General features: G+C 38.9%; 1 protein-coding gene across 3 annotated transcripts in view; it reads left to right on the top strand.

The window, feature by feature from the left end:
- Window positions 1-18,229, top strand: part of pacsin1b (protein kinase C and casein kinase substrate in neurons 1b) — a 37,601-nt gene extending 19,372 nt beyond the window's left edge. For 2 of the 3 annotated variants that reach the window (XM_036571296.1, XM_036571295.1), the window contains exons 2-10: window positions 6,094-6,220; window positions 6,847-7,003; window positions 7,267-7,502; window positions 8,054-8,209; window positions 11,398-11,573; window positions 12,239-12,359; window positions 12,574-12,704; window positions 13,772-13,962; window positions 16,682-18,229. In XM_036571296.1, the coding sequence (XP_036427189.1) occupies window positions 6,161-6,220; window positions 6,847-7,003; window positions 7,267-7,502; window positions 8,054-8,209; window positions 11,398-11,573; window positions 12,239-12,359; window positions 12,574-12,704; window positions 13,772-13,962; window positions 16,682-16,791 (1,338 nt within the window). In that variant the 5' untranslated portion in view covers window positions 6,094-6,160 and the 3' untranslated portion in view covers window positions 16,792-18,229. Of the gene's footprint in view, window positions 1-2,607; window positions 2,802-6,093; window positions 6,221-6,846; window positions 7,004-7,266; window positions 7,503-8,053; window positions 8,210-11,397; window positions 11,574-12,238; window positions 12,360-12,573; window positions 12,705-13,771; window positions 13,963-16,681 lie in introns of those variants that run through there. The other variant, XM_036571297.1, reaches the window with a different exon arrangement.
- The last annotated feature ends 1,001 nt before the right edge of the window (window positions 18,230-19,230 follow it).

The following is a 19,230-nucleotide window of genomic DNA, read 5'->3' as shown; positions in this document are numbered from 1 at the left end:
CGCCTCCCAATAAATTCATTCTCTCTGGCTGATCATGCAAAAGTCTCCACTGGCAAAAATATACACCAATCAGGCATAACATTATGACCATTATTTTTGTTTCTACGTTCATTGTCCATTTTATCAGCTCCACTTACTATATAGGTGCACTTTGTAGTTCTACAATTACAGACTGTAGCCCACTTTTACCCTGTTCTTTAGTGGTTGAGCCCCCCATGGACCCTCACAGAGCAGGTACTATTTGGGTGGTGGATCATTCTCAGCACTGCAGTAACACTGATGTGGTGGTCGTATGTTAGTGTGTGTTGCGCTGGTACGAGTGGATCAGACACAGCAGTGCTGCTGGAGTTTTTATATCCATAACATTTTTTAACTTTTTCACATTTTAGAACAGTAATTTACACATAAACCAGATATAAATCAGATTTCTAGAATAGAAACTTGCTATCTTTCAGTTCTTACATATTTTAAATAGTTTTTTTCACTTCATATATTTTAATTGACTCTCTGTTACTGGGTACCATGTTTAAAGTGCACAAAATGTCTATCAAAACTGACTCTAATCACTATGTGACACCAAAACTGCTATACCCATATTAATTATATATCGCTTGGCACAACTATTATACTAATAACTGAAAGATACTTCTTATGATTATTTCCCCACATTCATTAAGGAATTGAAAGGAAAATACTATGGAAGAGAGAGAGATGTCTATACATGCATGTGACTTGCTTGATAGAAGCGATGCAGCGATAAGATATGACTTATGTGTCGATCCGTGTTGTGAAGATTATTTGAGCTCTCATTTAAATGTTATTGAATCAGCACTGCACAACCTCACTGACACTGTCTTTGCTGAAGACTTCACTGACCTTATATGGTATTGCTTTAATGCTGCGCGGTGCGGATAAAGAGCGGCATTACATTCTTGCTTTCAGACTTTGAACGTCATCTGAGAAATTTCAGATAAGCTATCTGAAAGCGGTGTGGCGCATAGCTGAGCTAAATGACTTTTAATCATTGTGCTTCTTTATTTCACGTGTTGAGAAATTTAACACATTTCCAGTATTTTATCCAAATAATGCAGTTTTCCCAATAATTGCTTCATATTCATCCCTACATACATACTTAACCTGTAGGACTGTTAAATGAAGGAGAGCTCCCTTAGACCCATATATGCATACATTAATGTACTGATAGGAGACACAGTGTTTTAAAGTTCAGTGTGATTCTCAGCAGCTGTACTCAAATATGAGTACTTCAGTGGTACTTTTTGCATATTTTTCCTAATATAGGATAATATAGGAATCACATTTATTCAGTTTTTCTTCGATTGATATAGGTATATAGATATGGGGCTGTCACAAATATGATTAAACATATAAAAATAAATTAAATCTTCCTTCTAAATTAATCTGCAATGATTTGTTGGCAGTTTTTATGATGATAACTATCTTGAGTCAGTGTTTCCCAACCTGGTCCTCAGGGTCCCCTAGACGATCCATATTTTTCCTTTATCCCTGTGTGTTGAGAGTTAGGTTGGAGGGCTGGGTTGAGAAACGCTGTTTTAGGTTTTTACATTTTAGGCTATGATTAATTATTATTAAAGGGAATTCCACCAATCTTTTACATTTTCTGCATAATTAATTCACTTAGATGTAAACACAGTAATCCAGTGTGGTTTGATTTAAAAAAGCTCTGTTGTAGAGAATCTTAACAAGGCAAAATGTTTCATGGTGGTGGTGGTAGGAACCAGACATCTGAGAAGTTTAAAGACTCTAAAAGCTACATCACTGAAAGTTATTACACGAAATGGTTATGAATACACTGCCTGATGCCTGAGACATGTTGAGAGAAGGTTTTGGCCTAAAACGTATTTCAGTAAGTACATTCATGGCAAAGGGGTAGAGTGTTGTAAGGGTCAATTGTCCCTAAAAATCTTATATTTACAATTTAACATTATTGTACCATCAAAACCTTTACATAGAAAAACTCAGAAGATATGTCTGAGTTCACTGGTTGTTTTCTAAATAGCAAAAACTGGTTGTTTTGGATAGCAAATGAATAGGCAACATTGATGATGGACACATGGGGACCTCTGGTTGTTCCTGTCACTACCACTGTAAACAACTTAGCTTAAATGTCTTTATAATGTACCATTTCACATCAGACCACTGTGAATGCCTTTGTTTACAGCTCAATTAGTGAAATATGCAGAAAATTAGAAAAATCGATGGTATCCCCCTCTAATTTCGTCTCTATTTTGTATTGTTTGGCCTTTTTTGAAAGAAATCAGGTTATTCTATTAATCATCAAAATATTAAGTAGATTCTGCAGTATCCTTAATTTATTTATATCCTTAATATATTTTATTATTACTATCATCAATACATAACATAGTTGTCCTTAAACACTCTCACTGCCTCCTCATCCCTCCCCTCACTTGCCCACCGCCCTAAGCTGTCAGAACTGCTTGAGCAGATGGTGATTGGATTCCCCCTCTGCCATTCACACACACAGCTGTGTGCACGCACACACAACCTTGCAGCAACACCCACAAAACCCCGCTTTAGTAATTCCCCGTTTTCCGATCATACCCCATACAGAGTGGATTTGGTCACTCCAGTGGTTTACAGTGGACGGGTTGAGGTGGATGAATGCATGATAACTCGGAAAGGAGGAGTAGAACAATAACAAGCGTGTTGAGAGGAGAGTCGCTCTGATTGGTTTTGGGAGGGAAGCCCCATGTGCCTGGATCTTAAGGCAGTTCCTGCCCTGATCTAATGGAGGAGAGCGGGTAAGCTTCTATTGTCACCATGGCACTGCTTTCTTGAGGGGCTACGTTTTAGCTTTGTCTTTTTTCTTTGTCTCCTCTGCTGTTGTCTGAGAGCAGAGCGTGAACGTGTTTTTAGAGTGAATGAGAGGTTGGTGGGGGGCACTTTGTTTGGGTGTGCTGGGTTGTGTTTTGTCTGTGATGAAGTGAAAGCTAAAGCTGCAGTTGTGGGGCGCGTGACTCACTCTGGCACATGCTCCTCTGCACCATGCAGGCATTTCATCCTGTGCGTGTGCTTATGATTTGTGTTTATGGAAATCATTTTTTTTAATGAAGACCACTTTATTATGCATCTGGGCATGAAATTACCTTCATGCAAGCAATGGATTTTGTCACTTTGTCATTTAACAAATGCCAACAGCAATATGGAAAGTATGATTAGATAAAAAAATGTCATTTGAAATCTCTGTTTTCAATAATAGAAAACCAGTTTTGTTGCAAATACGTTTATGAAATGATTCTTATATGTTTTCCGTCTCTGTTTAGTGTTTTGATCTGGACAGTCAGTTTGGATCACCGTCTTTGAGGTCCATTTGGTCCATTTGGAATTCTTTAAACTTAATCCAGTGTTTATTTTCCGGATATAATGTTAATTTCTCTTTGCCTCAGGCTGGTAGTAGCTGCGTGATGAACACTTGCTGTGAGCTAAGCTAGATAATAGATGGGATGTTTTAGCCACGCTTACAACGCTTTTGTCTTCCATATCAGTGAGGCTCGTGTAGTTACTGAACAAAAGCTCCCCCCGGGCCACTGGAATGGATTAACCAAGCAAAAGAAAGGCACTACACTTCAACACCTGCCAGAGGCTCTTCTGTGTTTTTGTATCAGCTACTTATGAATCCCATAGCTTTATTTTCGTTTTTTCCAGATGGCTTTATGGCTCATTTTGTTCTTTTGTTTTTCTCTCGTGTTCTTTTGTCTTTTTGAAAGAGTGTTACCCTATCGGCTTCAGCTGACCCAAATACTCGTGTTGCCCCTCCTTCCTCCCCCGCTGGCCACTATTAAACAAGAGCATTGCACCCCCACATGTCACTGGAAAGAGCCACGCCTCCTCTGTGCTCTTAAATCACAAACCATTGTCTTGTCAGTTCTGGATAATTCAATTACATCATTGATCTAATTATGCACTTTCATTTTCATTCTCTGAAGCAGCCACCTGGGCCTAAGTGATGATCAAGATTTCTTTTAAAAGGCCAGTCTTGTTGGTGAAAAGTCAGGAAGTCTGGATGTGCCTTGTTTGGAATTATTCCTGACATATTAATGCATATACTCTCAAAAATAAAGGGTTCTTTGGAGAGATGGAGGAGAAGAACTACCTTTGGTTCCCTAAAGCAGTGGTTCTCAAATGTTTTTGCTCTATCTATTTGTGTTGGGAGTTAGGATCAAGCAAAATTTGGATTTTTTGGGGGTCCTTAAGGACCAGTTTTGTGAATCTCTGCTTTAACAAAGGTGGTTCTTTTATGGCACCTGTGTGGAACCTTTACTTTTAAGAGTGTAAGACCTGATTCATCAGTAGTTCTCAGTTTGTGTCGTAATGTCGCTCCATCAGAGTGTATCTACTGCATTGTCTTACTTGCGTCAGTGGTCTTACTCTCATGTCAGATAATCCTAGCCACTCTTACTCAACAGTGAATGAAACACCTCTGTATGCAGGAGCCTGTGCTTACAGGTGCATTGATCCATTCTGTTGTCTAAAGTGGTCTGGAAGACAAATCAATGAGCCATTATCAGAGTTATGGGGACTAAACAGCAGAGCCCAGGCATGTTATGCCAGCAGCCAAAAGAGGGCTATTAATGTGATGGCTGCTATAATCATTTTGGAGGGAATGTGTGTGATGGGAGGCTGTAGATTAATAACTTGGCTCGCCATCAGTTTTGTTAAATTGCATACTAAAGGGATGAACGCTGATATCGGAATTATATCAGTATCGGCAGATAATTGCTTAATAAAATACACATCGGACAGATGTTTAGAGTTGACCGATGTTTCAAGCCGATATATAACGTTTAGGCAACACTGGGTTACTGGGTTCATTGTACTGCATTTGTAACCCTATAGAAATAAGTGTTACTTTTTTTCTGTAATGTTATTCCAGGCCAAGTTTTTGTGTATCGGCATCAGCAGATTTGTACAGTCATATGCAAAAGTTTGGCCGCCCCTGATTGGAAATTAGTCAACGCATCCTCTACAGAGAACACGTTTCTGCACGTTTTAATGCACAATTACTCTTTATTTTTTTCAACGTTAAACTCAGCAAATAAATTGGAAAATGCAGAAAAATGTTATATATTAGTTTGTTCCTTGTAGAGGATGAACTTATTTTCAATTAGAAAAAAAACATGTAATTTGACTGAGGATGTTCAAAGTGTTGCATACAACTGTACAAAAAGTACTGTGTATAGGCACTGGCCCACAATGCAATACATTACAGTAAAATCATCTTTATAGTATTGTTGTGACTGACAAAATCACGCATCTCTAAAATGTCTTTATAAAAGAAGAAACAAATAATGCTTTAGCTTCTAATGGTACAATTTTTTTCCAGATTTTGGAGCATTTCTATTGTGCCATTCATTATGAAAATTTCGCACAGTGTAGTAAAGGGCTGCTTTCATTTTAAAGCAAATAATATGATAAAAATTGAGGTTTTGTTCTGACAGCAATGTTTTCAAAAGTTTCTTTTCAAGGTGTTTATTTAAAGTAGCACTATGTAATTTTTTTTGGTTAAAATTGACAGAAGTAGAAGGAAAAATACTTGCTAACAAACGATGTCCGTGTGCTGCTGAATCACTCTGTAAAACCTGAAATAATTTAAAAGTGTCTGACTGTTTTTCGAGCTACGTTGTACATCTTTACATTTTAATGTCACATGCACTCAAAAAGAAGGTCCGGCTTGATGTTTAGTTCTCAAAAGCACAAACAACATTATACTGATGAAGATACTGTATGATGACAATAGTAGATAATTCACTCACATCCTCGGAAGACTCATCCTTCACCAAGTTTTAACTGAGTTCTCTTTGAATTCTCTTTCAACACACCCACAATCATCAAATTCATCCCCTCGGGGAAGGGGTCCGAAGGACAGCCTGTGCTACAAAATGTTTTTCCACACGTTGTGGGTGATTACACATTTCCACCAAAGAGGTCTCCAAATCCTCAATTCTAACATTCTGTAGCTTTAAGTATGAACACGTATGGTGTATATCAGCTACAGTACACTTACGCTGTTTTGTTTTTTTCTGTCTTTGGCAGTACATGGTGACATCCGCTGTGCTGCAGTCATCTCCAGTCTCAAACCTGTTCTGCCAAACCTCACAGCATGTCCGGTGCCTACGATGAGACAGCAGGGCCTGATGAGGCCACAGACAGCTTCTGGGAGGTCAGCTGCTTATTCACCACAGATATTTTAACAGCATTTTAATATTTAATAACTAAGGCTTAAAATAAGGCTTCATTTACACAGTTTACTCTTTTCACCAAATCAGTCAAAACATGTTTGGTCTCTAAAGTTTGTTTCTTTATATTTACACCAGTGCTACTGAGCTAATATGGCTAACAAGTAATGGAAGGTTCAATATATTATATATGAACCCCTCTGATTTGAATTATGCATGATTGAATCATCATACTTGCCTTAAATCGCATCAAGCTGTTAATCTCAAATAGGAAATGAAAAGAGATCTCAAATGGACTTGTTAATGTGGTTTCTGACACTGTATGACATACTGTTTTCTATAAACTTGGACAAAAGTACATTAGCATAGCTAAAAAATTGTAGCAGCAATCTTAAAGCTGTATTTGTGGATCATACAGGTATCTATCTAAAATATATTACGGACAAAATTCAGGATGAAGGACACGCAGTATTGATCCTAATGGGCATAAATAGTGACTATAATTCAGTGACCATTTTGTATGAGTATTTCTTGGTTTGTTGTTGTACCGTAAGCAGGAATTCCTGTCTTAATGATCACGTTTTACTCCTTATTTTGTTCTGTCTTTCAGGTAGGGAACTACAAGCGTACGGTGAAGCGGATCGATGATGGTCACCGACTCTGCAATGACCTAATGAGCTGCATCCAGGAGCGTGCCAAAATAGAGAAGGCCTATGCACAGCAATTAACAGACTGGTCCAAGAGATGGAGACAGCTAGTAGAAAAAGGTAATTAATAAATACTGAACTGTAATTTTCCCTACATTTCTGACATTTAAATCTTTATATGAATTTGAAGTTGAAACACAATCCAGTTTGAAAGCTTTGGTGTGATGCATTCTAGAAGCAATTCTAGTTTATGCCCCTTTTCATTTTGCGCTGTAGTTTGAATTGTTAAGTTGAATGGTTTCCCCTCTCTACCTGTGGTAGTACTCACTGGGACTGTTGGGATCAGACTCGTACTATAAAATCCAGTATCTTTTCTCACTCAGGGCCTCAGTATGGGACAGTGGAGCGAGCGTGGATCGCGGTGATGGCAGAGACGGAGAAGGTGAGCGAGCTCCACCAGGACATCAAGAGCAGTCTGTTGAATGAGGATTTGGAAAAGGTGAAGAACTGGCAGAAAGACTCCTACCACAAACAGATGATGGGAGGCTTTAAGGAGACCAAAGAGGCAGAGGAAGGCTTCAGAAAGGCTCAGAAACCATGGGCCAAAAAGCTCAAAGAGGTGATGAAAATACAATTATATACTGATATTCTTTATCACAGATTCATAAAAGCAGAAACATGCTGTCTTTACAGTGAAAAGATTTTGGCCTTTAATTTGCGTGGCTACGTAACATTTTCTCTCATCAAACATGTCTAGTTCTTGAAATTGGCCACTTTTTTCCTTTTCTCTACTTTCTCACGGGTGTTTACCGTCCTGTTCTGACACTTTTGTACCCTTGTTAATTATCCTTGGGCCTAAATTTGGCCATGTTTGCACGATTCCTAGATCTGAATCAATACTTTATTGGATCTGACACGGCCACTGCACAATTACTGCTGGCAGCCAGGGCCCTAATTGCCTTATTTCAATAATGTCAATGTCTGCTGTTTTTCCTGAAACAGGCTTACCCTACCCTGAAACCTCAGGAATGCAGTCCTTTAGCACTTTCTGATGGGTTCTTAAAATTGAGACCTACACAAATGCAGTCCACGTTTAATATGTTTGAAGGTGTTACTGGTTAACTTGTATTTTTAAATCACTGATCTCTTGCACACTCTTTTTCCTGGTAGTTGGAAACAACAAAGAAAGCATACCACATGGCCTGCAAGGAGGAGAAGCTGGCCTCCACTCGAGAAGCTAACAGCAAGGGAGAGACATCTGCCACTGCAGAACAACAGAAGAAGCTTCAGGAGAAGGTGGACAAGTGCAAAAATGATGTTCAGAAGGTGAGTCTAACAGAATAAAGATGAAAATAGTATCGTTTACAAAGTATATGAGACCACCCCTAATGTATTTAGTCTCTAGTCAAAATGGCAATTAAATACAAGTTGTTCATTTTTCAGGACGCATTTCAAGGGAAAATAGGTGCAAAACTACTGTTGAAAAATGACACTTTTGAAAAAATTCTAATGACCGCCTGCAACATCTAGTGGACCACAAAAACTGCCCCATCAGATAAATGACACTAAAAGCTGTTTCAGATCTGAAAACATCCACAGGTGTTTCTATAGAAGACAACTCAGCGCTATGGGTCTGAAAGGATGTGTAGCTGCCGAGAAGCTGTTAGAAAGTGAAATACAGGTGTAGCTATTTCTTTGAACAATGTATTGACCATCCCAGAGTCTAGACCTCAACATTATTGAATGTGTTTGTATTTGGACTGTGAAAAGTAGAAAATGCAACCAGCTTCTAAGACTGAACTTTGGAGCCATGGAAAAATATCCCTGCAAATTTCTTTGAAAGGAATGAAGGCAAAAAGTGTGCACACTAAATGTGAAAGTTTTGATATTACATTTAGTTTCTGAGGCTTCAGTGAGCATTTTCTGTTGAATATGAAAAATGAAAAACTTGTGGTTCAAGGCTGTAAGTTAAATAAACAAACTAAGGGTCGACTTACACAGTGCTGTGTCCATTAGGCTGCAGAGTTAGTTGTTTGTTAATTGTTCTTGCAGTATGTTTGCAATACTGATATTGCTGGAATGCAGAAACATGCAAATGAGCCCTCTAAGCAATCACAGTGTGCTTTTTACTGTGTGCTGTGTGCATCATGACCAATCACAGTTCAGATGAGTGTTTGAGTGTTTTGATGATTCAAGGTGTTCTTGTAATCCAACAAAAGTAGATCATTTAAATAATTCAATAATGCACCCAGCCTTGTCATATTAGTGATTCACCAGCGCACGTAACACATTTAACACATGAAATCATATTATATTTCATAAATTACAGTTTCAATATGTAGCAATCTAATCACAATACTACTATTTTGCCCATATCAAGCGGCCACATATCTTCCACTCTAAGCGTTGATTAAGAAAATGACAAGACAGTACTTGGCAGTTCACACTATAAGCAGGACAATTAGGCAGCGACAGATCACTCTGCTGTAAAGCAAATCCTCCAAGCCATTTATTTCACCATTTATCAAGATGGCAGATCTAAGTCTGCTTAGAGCACCATGACATCACTGTCCTGCCCTTGGCCCACCTAACGTGAAAGAGCACAGTTCCGCTCAATAACGAGCCCTCGGATGCACCATGGGGTCAATTCATTAGCCTTTAACATCAGTCTCCTTACATCAATCATAACCACTTAACCCCGCTCTTTAGTGGAGTTAGCCATGCCAGGCCTGAAATTGTTCCTACTCAAATGACTCTCGATTGACCTGTGGGCTCACAGTGTATATGAGTAATGAATTAAATTAGTGACAATAAAGTAACTATTCATAAACATGTCTGCGATCATTATCGTCTCAAAAGCATTTGTAGTGAAAGCAATAAGTCCTAGATATTATCTACAAAGCATGGCAGTGCAAAGAAACATGCCTTTTGGGATTAGAACTATGATCTTTGCTTTGAATGCACATTTGTAACATGTTGAAAGACGAAGGAAACAAGGAAGCAGGATGCAAGTGTGAGCTGGGAGTTTTATTGGTGTCCATGATGAAGGTGGCAGGGAAAAAACAGAAACAAAGGAGAAGCTAAACAAGAAAACTACAGGAACTACAAGACAAAATACAAAATAATAAATAGTAAATAAACACACAAAGCCAGAATCTGAGAACGCACGACAATCAATGCCAAACAAGGAACAGGGCAAACACAAGGGGTCTAAATACTAGGGGGAAATGAGCACTTACAGGGCGGGGCAACAGATCAGACACAGGTGAGGGGCATGGCAAAAGGGCGGAGCAGGAAAATAAAAGAAAAACAGAAGCACATGGCCAGAGACATGAGGGAAGGTAAACAAGAAGAAAAACAGACAAATACAAGGGCAAAACCAGACAGTGGTACAATTATTTTGAGTACAGATTGTCTTAGCTTGCTGATTAGAACATGAGCCCATAAACTGATCAGAACACACTGTAGTAATTTGTTATATGGTAGGTATAGATGTCTGGTTGATATTACATGTCTAAGAAGTGTGGGTGGGTATTAACCCTGTCATGCATGGTGTCCACATAGGTGGACAGCTGATAGCTGAGGAAAAGTTCCTGCCCACATATGTGGATGGAATGCAACAATGGACCAAACTGCATAGAATACCACTTGTACATCTCAGGGATAAAATCACCAAATCTGTGTAGAATAAACAAATAAAAATATCGCTGCTGTCGGAACAAAACCTCGTATCTCAATTTTTGTCGTTTTTCAGTTTTTGACATAATTTGAATTTACCTGTTGCCCTTTACATTGTCTGTGAATTTCATGAGGAAAGGACCAACAGAAATGGCCAAAATGTACTTGGAAAACAGTCTGGTTCCATTGACTTACATTAAAAGTAAAGTAGGTTTTTTCCCTCTCCTGTAAAGTTATAATTTTGGAGATACAAGGTTTTGTTCTGACAGCAGCAATATGTTGAACTATTATTGCCTAATTTTTTTTAGTATGTTAAATTCAGCAAATAAATTAATTGTGCATTAAAATGTGCCGAAGTGTGTTCTCTGTAGATCACAGAGGACGTGTTATTTTATTTTCAACAAAACATGTTATAATAGCATATAACACAGCAACACAGGCATATGACATAGCAGTACATTCATCAGCGCCCAGACTTTTGCATACAAATGTGCTGGTTTGTATACGTCTATATTGAGTGTGTAACAAAATGGAACAGAGTGGGTCAGGAGAGGGACAGTGTGGGGCAAGGTGAGACAGAGAGGGATAGGGAAAAGGACAGGGATGCTTAGAAATACACTGAAAGTAAATAGTTTTACCCCTGTTTCGTTTTTTTAACCCCTGGTGTACACAAACATGAACAGTTCAATGCATTTTTAATTAAATTGATATTTTGATTTAGAAATTAATGCTTTTTATGCTGTTCTATTATAAACAATGCATGTAAAGGTTAAGCATATATGTTGTAATGTAGCTTGTGTGGAGTGTTCATAAGTGTGTTGTGTGCTGGGTTGCAGGCCAAAGAGAAGTATGAGAAGGCCTTGGACGAGCTGAGCAAGTGCACACCGCAGTATATGGAAAACATGGAGATGGTATTTGACCAGTGCCAGCAGTTTGAGGAGAAGAGACTGGCCTTCCTACGGGAGGTGCTGCTGGACATCAAGCGCCATCTAAACCTCACAGAGAACCAAAGGTCAGCCAGGAGATCACCTTCTGTTTGTCCTCTGCTCTCAGACTAATGCCCTGGTGGCGAACAGTGAATGAAAGATAGTGGGACCCAATTAGCATAGCTTGTATCTCCATAATGCTAACTGGCTCCTATAGCTTTTCAGTCTTTTTCAGCAATATTAGCAGTCTTGCATGTGGTATTCCTTTAAACTTCATACTTCATACTACATACATACTGCCAGGCATAATTACCAAGTGTAGGGCACTTGATTAGCTGATTTGATTACGATTCATTAAGAAAAATATTTCAATGGATCATGAAATCTCATATTTGACCTTGATTTTGTTTGATTATTTTGAAGAAAAAAAAATAGAAAATACTGTATAAATATGTGACCAGAGGAACTTGCTACCAAATAATGGGATGGACAGTTAAAATAACACACTAAGCTTTTTTGTTTGTTTGTTTTTTGGATTTCTAGATTTCAAAATTGTCCTCAAATTTTATTGTAGGCAAAAAATGCATACTTGTGCATACTTTATTGAATATTATTATAATCAATTCTAAAATTCAAAAATTGATGCAGCCGAATCGACACCTTCAGATTGATGCACACATTTTCATACCTGGTAACAGGAATATTAGATCAAGATGACTTGAAGTCAAAACCTGCCTCTTTGTTTCTGCAGCTATTCCACAGTCTACCGGGAGCTTGAACGAACCATCACGTCCGCCAGTGCCCAAGAAGACCTCAAGTGGTTTAGTAACAACCACGGCCCAGGCATGCATATGAACTGGCCACAGTTTGAGGTAATAATTATTGTAGCTTAAAGGCTGCATTATAGCAGTATATGCTGTATGCTGTTGTGGGAGTCTGGATATTGTTATGAAAACATACTATAAATACATGCTATGGTTCTCAGAACAATGTCATAGACATGTAACAGTCGATTCGATATGCTTTTTTCTGATATTCAGAAGACGTTAATAAATCAATAAATAACTGAATAACTCTTTTTATTAGGAATATAATCCAGACCTGAGCCACTCCATTAGCAAGAAAGAGAAGGTGAAGAAGAACCATGATGGAGTCACGCTCACCCACGTCACACCTGCTGGGGATCATGCAACACCACACACTGGAGACCGGGGCAGGTAGAGTTCTACATCTTTCTTGCGCACTGTATCTTTACATTTAGTCATTTAGCAGACACTGTTACCCAGCATAACGTATACAATGTGCAAGCAATGGAAGCCAAACAATACAGAGTATTTAGTGTAAGAATCTGTAAGCTAAGGGACAATAGCCATACCATAGCTTGATCTAGTGAAATAAATAAATGTAGTCATAAAGGAGAACAAATTTAGTGTAGCTTGCTTTTCTATAAGTTAGTGGACAATAAAACAAAGGTAAAATGCAGAGGATTGAAGAGAAATGACAAAGTGATTCAGCTGGAGGTTAGGGAACCAGCCTTGTGACCAGAAAGTCGCCGATTCAATCCCCTCAGCTGACAGTACGTGTCTGAAGTGCCCTTGAGCAAGGCACCTAACCCCCAACTGCTCCCTGGGCGCCGTGGATAGGGCTGCCCACCACTCCAGGCAAGTGTGCTCACTGCCCCCTGGTGTGTGTGTGTTCACTTGTGTGTATGTGGTGTTTCACTGCATGGATGGGTTAAATGTGGAGGTCTAATTCCAATGTGTTCAGACACAGTTGGCTAAAAGGTTCATTTCATTTCATTCATTCAAATTAAGTGCAATAAGGTGTTAACCTGGGTGTTGATCTGAGTTACTGCAAAGGGCTGAGTTCAGAGGGAAGTTCGTTCCACCACCAAGGGACCAGGACATTGGAGCAGCGAGACCTCACCTCATGTTTAGATTTTAAGGAAGGATGTGTGAAGATCCCAATGGAATATCTTTCTCTTTATACTTAAAGTATTCCTTCTACATTGAACATGCTCTCTGTTGAGGACAAAGTACAGCTATGTACCTTAAATATGAACTGCACCCAACTACTAAAGGACAGGGCACATTAGGTCCTGGAGTGAGAGTTTGAGGCTCAGTCCAGATGTATCATGAACATGTTTGTTGATAAATTTAGTGTATTTTTTCCTGCCACAAGCTCATTTAACTGCTGCCCATGTTTAGGGAAGCAACCCAAGAACTTCTGACACTGTGCCTTTTAATGAAACACTCCCATTTCACTCATTTTACTGATTTTGCAGTGTGAGCAGTTATGAAAAGAACCAGGCGTACTCAGCAGAATGGTCAGATGAAGAGCAGACTGCGGCCCAGCCGGCCGCTGAGACAAACGGCGGAAACAACCCTTTTGAGGAGGACGTGAGCAAAGGGGTGCGGGTGAGGGCGCTGTACGACTACGAAGGACAAGAGCAGGACGAGCTCAGCTTCAGAGCAGGTGAGAGGCCGAGCTCAGGAAACACTGACTGAATGGGAGAATTCGTCCTTAAAGATTTGGCCAAAAATCGACTTTATACATTGTTTCCCTTTCTGGCTTTAACATGCCTTCAAAGTGGCTGCCCAGAGGAAAGTTATATTGCTCAAATGTTGCTAGTCGTGACTCAGGGGACTTAATAGTGACACTGCAAAAAGTCATTAGGAGAAATAGCATTAGACCAAAAGCACACATGAGCACTTTTCATTGCAGATAAAGATGAGTGTTATTATCTTGGCTCTCTTTAGATCTCCACTAAAACTCAAAAGAAACATGAGATTATTAGGCTCTTTTGCTCAGTTTTTTTCATCTGATCCTGTTGTTTTTTTATTTTGCTTTCCTGTTGGTGCTACTAGTGTTTTAGCTATTTGTCATGTTTTAAGGTAACAGTATATCTTACAGTGTCAGAAACCACATCAGCAAGTCTATTAGAGATTGCTGAACAACTTGACATGGTTTGAGATGAGTGTGTAATGATTGTTGGCACAATGCTAATTGGTGGTTATAAGCATGTTAGCTTCAGTAGTCCAGGCACATTTGAGCTGATGGAGTACATATTGATGAAAAGGAAAATTAATGAATTGGGTTTTTGGCCAAACTGTTCGTTTAAAGCATCCACATAATGTAAAATCAAAATTTTCTCCCTGTGTTGGAATAAAAGATACTGATATTTAAAGTTTCAAAATGTACTATTCACTCAACAGTCTATGCAGTCCATATCGCTGCTGTTGGAACAAAACCTAATATCTCCAAAATGGTAACTTTACAGGAGAAGGAAAAAACATACTTTACTTTTAATGCAAGTCAGTGGAACCAGACTTTTTCCCAAGTATTTTGGGGCTGTTTCTTTTGGTCCATTCATTATGAAATTTACACACAATGTTATGTCAAAAATTAAAAAATGACAAAAATGGAGATATGAGGTTTTGTTCCAACAGCAGTGATATATGGAAACTAAGCTGTAAAAATAAGCAGGTTTTGAATTCATTGTTTTAATGATGTAGTTAAAAACAAAATCACATATCAGTTTACATTTGACACAATTTCATATATCCGCTTATTTAAGCATACACCACTGTAGCCCTGCACACTCACACTAAAGTTATGAGTCTTTCAGCACAGGCTGCTTTTTAAATAAGACACAATACAGGGCAGCCAATAAGAACAGGGTTCATTTACACTTTTTGCTCTTAACAAAAATATCTTGTAAAGAAAGTTTGCAAAATGGTCATGTAAAAATAAAGATGGTACATACGTAAAGTTTTGCAAAAAGCTGCTGTCACAGTAGACGTTTGCGGTTTGTCTCGCCTTGTGAAATGGTCCATGGTGCAGATAGTAAGATAGTTAATTTACAAACCATCAACAGTAAAAGCACAAAAGAGCAAAACAACAAAAAACATTGACATCGATATAATGTAGTCCATGAAGCCTAGCATAGCAAGAATGACTATGCACTGTGTATATTTGATGACTTTTGCGAGTGGCGGCGACAGTCTCAGTACCTGATATGGCCCTGCTTCATGCGTTGCATCTGGGTTAAGACAATTACATTCCTTTCTTACATTTTATTTATTGATTTGATGACATCCCTGTCAAAGGTGTGTATGGTTTTTACCTCCCTGTATATGAAGCGACATACGTTTCGGCATGTGCTACAGTGTTTACTCAGTTAATTCCACTCGGAATGCTGCTTGCGCTGGTTTTAGCCGCCTTATTGCAACTGGACTGTGATTCTAAATGCACTGGCATTTAGAAATTCAGTTCAGGTAAATTGGCTTGTTTTTCTCAGGTGCTGTCATGATGTCCTGATATTTAGTTTTTAATACAACGCCACACAAATTTTGGATATGGGCCCCTCAAATGCTGACATTAGTGTTGTTTCGTCCTGCAAAAAGCCGCAGTCACAGTAGACATTTGCGGTTTGTGTCGCCTTGTGAAATGGTCCATGGTGCAGATAGTAAGATAGTTAATTTACTAACCATCAACAGTAAAAGCACAAAAGTGATACAGATTTTATAAGGTAATTATGAACTTGCCATAGCACAGTGCTGCACACCGATGTGTAGTAAAAAAGAGTGGATAAAGTGTAGTAGTAGGGTGACTAGTGTGCAGTTAGCCAATGAGCTAACATCACAGCTAGCTGCAGTTAGCCAATGAGCTAACATCACAGCTAGCTGCAGTTAGCCAATGAGCTAACATCACAATTAGCAAGCTGGCTAACTCATCTAAAACAGAGAGCAAAACCACAAAAGTACATAATAATAATACAGTCTTTTGACTGACTGCGTACCAGGCAGACTCTCTTTCATGTGTTTATTTATAGCCACTGGGGAAGAAATGTTAAAGGTCTGTGCTTAGCCACTGCTAAAATTAGCGCTTCCTCCATTATAGATCTGTAGTGCTGCTGTATGATGGGCCACCCCTTCAGAGGTCAACATAGTCAAAGCAGTTGGGCTATAGGTCTATTACATGAATTAACATGTCAAAGTTCACAACAATTGAAAACAATGTGAAGTTTTGCACATAAATTTATTTGCCCTGCTTGCAGCAAATTCCATTAACATGCATGTAATTTGACCTGTGAAATTTCATAGGCAAATGTGAGTCACTAGGCCTAAATGATTAACTCTAGGACATGAGAAGGTGACATCTAACAAAATCTAATATATCTCTTCTCTAACAGGTGACGAGCTGACCAAACTAGAGGACGAAGACGAACAAGGCTGGTGTAAAGGCCGGCTAGACAGTGGTCAGCTTGGCTTGTACCCGGCTAATTACGTCGAGCCCATTTAGTTGCCTTGTTTGGAGGACGGCCTTCTTTCTAGAATGGCCTGAAAGACTGCACTGTCCACTGCACATAACCAGAGACTCCACAATACTTTCTTGAACAACAGACTGGCTGAGCGTCTACCATGCACATTCCTCCTGTATCTTAGTCGTCAGTGAAAACCGTCACAAAACAAACCACAACACGTACCCAAAGTATACTGTATCTACTGTGTCCATCCAAGAGGTTTGGGTGATCTTAAATGAAGCCTTTGAAGCAGTACATATCTAACATGTCAGTGCAGGGAGAGGTTTTGTATCCCTGTGTATCCGTTATGAATTTATGTGCAGCTGGCATATGTGTACAAGTATGTTCTCCTGTAAAAAACAACAAAAAAACATTGACATCGATATAATGTAGTCCATGAAGCCTAGCATAGCAAGAATGACTATGCACTGTGTATATTTGATGACTTTTGCGAGTGGCAGCGACAGTCTCAGTACCTGATATGGCCCTGCTTCATGCGTTGCATCTGGGTTAAGACAATTACATTCCTTTCTTACATTTTATTTATTGATTTGATGACATCCCTGTCAAAGGTGTGTATGGTTTTTACCTCCCTGTATATGAAGCGACATACGTTTCGGCATGTGCTACAGTGTTTACTCAGTTAATTCCACTCGGAATGCTGCTTGCGCTGGTTTTAGCCGCCTTATTGCAACTGGACTGTGATTCTAAATGCACTGGCATTTAGAAATTCAGTTCAGGTAAATTGGCTTGTTTTTCTCAGGTGCTGTCATGATGTCCTGATATTTAGTTTGCCCCATAACCACGAGCCTGTCTTTGTTCAATCCACCTCAGACAGATTTAGTATTAAGTGTCATGAAAAAGTGTCACATTGACATCCCCTTTTGACTACAGAAAATATTTATTTATATATTTCAACAAGAATGTGATCATATTTTGTTTCACAATTTAAATTAATAACAGTCATCTCCGTGGAAATCCTGAGCTATTTTTGGCCCACTTAAACATAGAAAAACATGTCTTACCTTAGCCTAGTCCTATAAATCTAGTCCATATTCTCCTTTCACTGGTGAATTTCCATTCAGAATACTGTGTAGTCTAGGACTAGGTTTAATCCCCGTCTGGGAACTTGACCCATAAACTTAAAGGACATTGCATATTAAAGGATTCCTTCTACAGAGTAATGACGAAGCAAAACCCTAGTGGGGACCAATTATCATAATGTCACATACATACTAACTGATCCCTCCAAGCTTTTATTCATTGTTAGCGGTGAAATGTTCCTTCAGAATTCTCTTATTTCTGTTCCATGTGTGCTGAGGGCATGAGAATGAATACAGCAGGATCACATCTGTACGTTAAAGCTCATGTGATGTAATCTACTCTTAATGCTGGTGTAGTGACTGTTCAACTATAAAATAAAACACATCAACCTGACACTCACTCTGTTCAGTGTGTCCACCTTGGCTGGCCGAGCAGGTCACAGACTGCAAACCGCAGTGCACAATGTGGCCACTAGATGGCAAAGGCCTTTTCATCGTTGCCACAGTGCTCACATTGATAGTGTATAGTGCTGGTTTATGGGGGAGGTTGCCACTTCATATTCCTCTCATAACACAAACATGATTGCAGGAGTCCAGCAGAGAGTCCTCAATGAGCTGGAGTGAAACTAAATGGCTAAAAATGTTAACTAAATATATTTGTAGATATTGAAGCTGTGACTTCCTTTAAATTTGGTGAAATAGAAGGATGGATCTTCTACAGAAAACAAGTTTGGACACTAGCATTTACAGCTACTGAGTGCGGACTGGTTGGCTGACTTTGGCAGAGTACAGTGTTTTTTGCACTCAGTGATGTCATTAATATGAATAAGGCACTGAGCTGGAAAGCACTAAAGAATATAACATTTTACACATTTTAAGGTGTTTTATGCTGAGAAATGACTTAGGCTTAACCATTAAGTAGAATTAAATTTGCACAAAAGCTCTGTAGGTCCCTTATCATTCTGGACTCTGTCATTAGCGCCCTCTAGTGTCAACTGTGAAAAGGTCACTGAGTAGAAGTTCTCTTTTACCAGAAGTGACCTGATATGCATACCTTTCATGAACAGGAACAGCTGCTCCAGCCTAATAAATGCTGTCATAATGATCTCAACTTCTAAGCAGAGGATAAAATGGCCTAAGAAAATTATAATACACAATTTAATATAAAACAAAATATGTAACAACCAGTATAAAGAATGACAACGTGGGCCAATTCTGCTGAACTGAACTAAAAGTATGAGAATTCAATTCAATGTAGGATGTTTAAAATGTTTCAGTGTCACTGAAAAGATCAACAGATCCTTCCACAACTAGTCACCATCTGGATAACCCAACTAACCAACTCTTAAAGGAGAATTCTGAAAATGTTGCAATTTCGTCAGAATGATTAAATGG

This window comes from Colossoma macropomum, unplaced genomic scaffold, assembly GCF_904425465.1.
Source record: "Colossoma macropomum unplaced genomic scaffold, Colossoma_macropomum, whole genome shotgun sequence".
NCBI classification, from domain to species: Eukaryota; Metazoa; Chordata; class Actinopteri; order Characiformes; family Serrasalmidae; genus Colossoma; species Colossoma macropomum.
Note: the sequence above shows the minus strand (reverse complement) of the source record. Positions and strands in the feature narration are given on the sequence as shown.